Source organism: Panicum virgatum, chromosome 7N (assembly GCF_016808335.1).
Source record: "Panicum virgatum strain AP13 chromosome 7N, P.virgatum_v5, whole genome shotgun sequence".
Taxonomy (NCBI): Eukaryota; Viridiplantae; Streptophyta; class Magnoliopsida; order Poales; family Poaceae; genus Panicum; species Panicum virgatum.
This window is the reverse complement of record NC_053151.1, coordinates 47,550,204-47,551,994: the sequence shown is the minus strand read 5'-3', so window position 1 is coordinate 47,551,994 and position 1,791 is coordinate 47,550,204. Positions and strand designations below refer to the sequence as shown.

The window sequence follows — 1,791 nt, the reverse complement described above, 5'->3', positions numbered from 1 at the left end:
TTTGAACTCTGAAATGCCAACTTCTACTTCAGAAATAGCTCATCGTCATGTATGGAACTCCGAGAAAGGCAAAACAAATTAAAATAAACTGTGAAGTAATTCGATTTGAATTGCCAGGTAATGGTAATATTGGCTCTGTTTGGTTTTGCTGTGCTAGTGAATAGTGATATTTTGACCGCTAATTACGGTGTCAAATAAATCCAATATACAAAACTAATTTCAGAACCCCCGCGCTAGTGACCCTGAAGAATCTAATGATGCTTTTGACCACGCGATTAGAAGATGGTTACCATAGTATCACTGTAGCAAATCATCAATTAACTACAGTCATTAGATTCATCACGAAAAGTTACACACATCTCTGAAAATATTTTGCAAATAGACTTTATTTAGTACATCATGCATGCTAGATTCTTTTATAAAATGGAAGGAAACAATGCGAGATTCTTTTATAAAATGGAATAAAATGGAAGGAAACAAACAAGGCCATTGTTCGTGCAAACAAGCAGAGATCACCATGTTTATTATACAGCGTAACAACAACAGAACAGCCTAACCAGATGTCCGACGCCCAGTTCCGATCATAGACTATGCAGACTGTGCATGCAACAAGATGGGTGGGACTGGACACGGTGTAGAGCACACCAAACGCCACTCACTCATCAAACACAAGCACAACCATTAACGAGCACACTAGACACTGATCGTCCCTGCAGCTCGCGATCATCATGAGGTCTTCCATGGCGGCGTCAGTTGGGCTTGAGGTCCTTGAACAGGCGGTCCCACCTGACCATCTCGTCGCCGTTCTCCACGTCCCCGACGGCGTGCACGGCGGCAGCGGCCCTGCCGCCGATGGCGGCCTTGGGCGCGTACCCCTTGGGCTCGGACGCTGCCCGCCTCAGCGCCTTGCCGCGGCGCTGCTGCCTGGCGGCCGCGACGCCCGCGCCCGGGCTGCGGCCGTCGTCGGGCTGCTGCTGGCTCGGCACCAGCACGAGCGCCGTGGAGCCGCCCTCCCCTCGGCGCGCGAGCGAGCGCACGCACCTGGCGACGCGGCCGAGGAGGCGGCGGGCCAGCGACCTGCGGCGGGCGCGGCGGTCGCGCCAGGCGAGCTTGAGGATCTCGAGGCGGTGCTTGGCGACGGAGATGCCCATGCTCTGGAGGAGCTCGTGGTCGAGGAAGGCCACGTCGCCGACCTCCAGCTCGTTGCGCGCGAACACCAGCGCGTACTCGTACACCAGCGCCGGCTCCAGCCGCGCGCCCGACAGCCACGCGTGCCAGTCCATGCCCTGCCCGCCGCGCGCCTTCGCCTGGCTCTGGCGCTCTGCCGCACTTGCTGCTGCGGCTGCGCGCTCGTGCTCTGGGCGCTGGCGATCGTGGTAGGAGCTGAGAGTTTATATGAAGTCATGGGGAGTGGGTAATCGGCCGGCCGGACGGCCTGGAATCATTGTACGCTTGCATCTCGCGTCTGATGGAGAACGATGGGGTGATCCGGGCCGTCCGTTTCTCCAGGCCGGGCAATCGGCACGGCACGGCACAGTTGGTGCCTATGACTTTTTGTCACGTACTCTGCTTTGGTTGATCAGCACAGGCTAGTGCTGCATCGTATCACGTTTACTAACTTCGCCGTAGGCTAATAGCTGCGATCAGGGCCTGCACATTCTGAAGATACAGAGCTTTGCTACAACTACACAACTTTGTGCGTGATCGTCCCGGTCTCCGGTCTGAAATTTGGGCCATAGAAAGAAACATTTCCCTTTTGACCTTGGAAACATGTGGTTTCGTAGAAATGAA

At 54.8% G+C, this 1,791-nt stretch overlaps 1 protein-coding gene across 1 annotated transcript; it reads right to left on the bottom strand.

Annotated features, from left to right (window-relative positions):
- Positions 1–489: 489 nt before the first annotated feature.
- Positions 490–1,349, bottom strand: LOC120682711. The gene has a single exon (XM_039964709.1). The coding sequence runs from the start codon at positions 1,281–1,283 to the stop codon at positions 750–752; it is 534 nt and encodes a 177-aa protein (XP_039820643.1). The 5' UTR covers positions 1,284–1,349; the 3' UTR covers positions 490–749.
- Between the last annotated feature and the right edge of the window lie 442 nt (positions 1,350–1,791).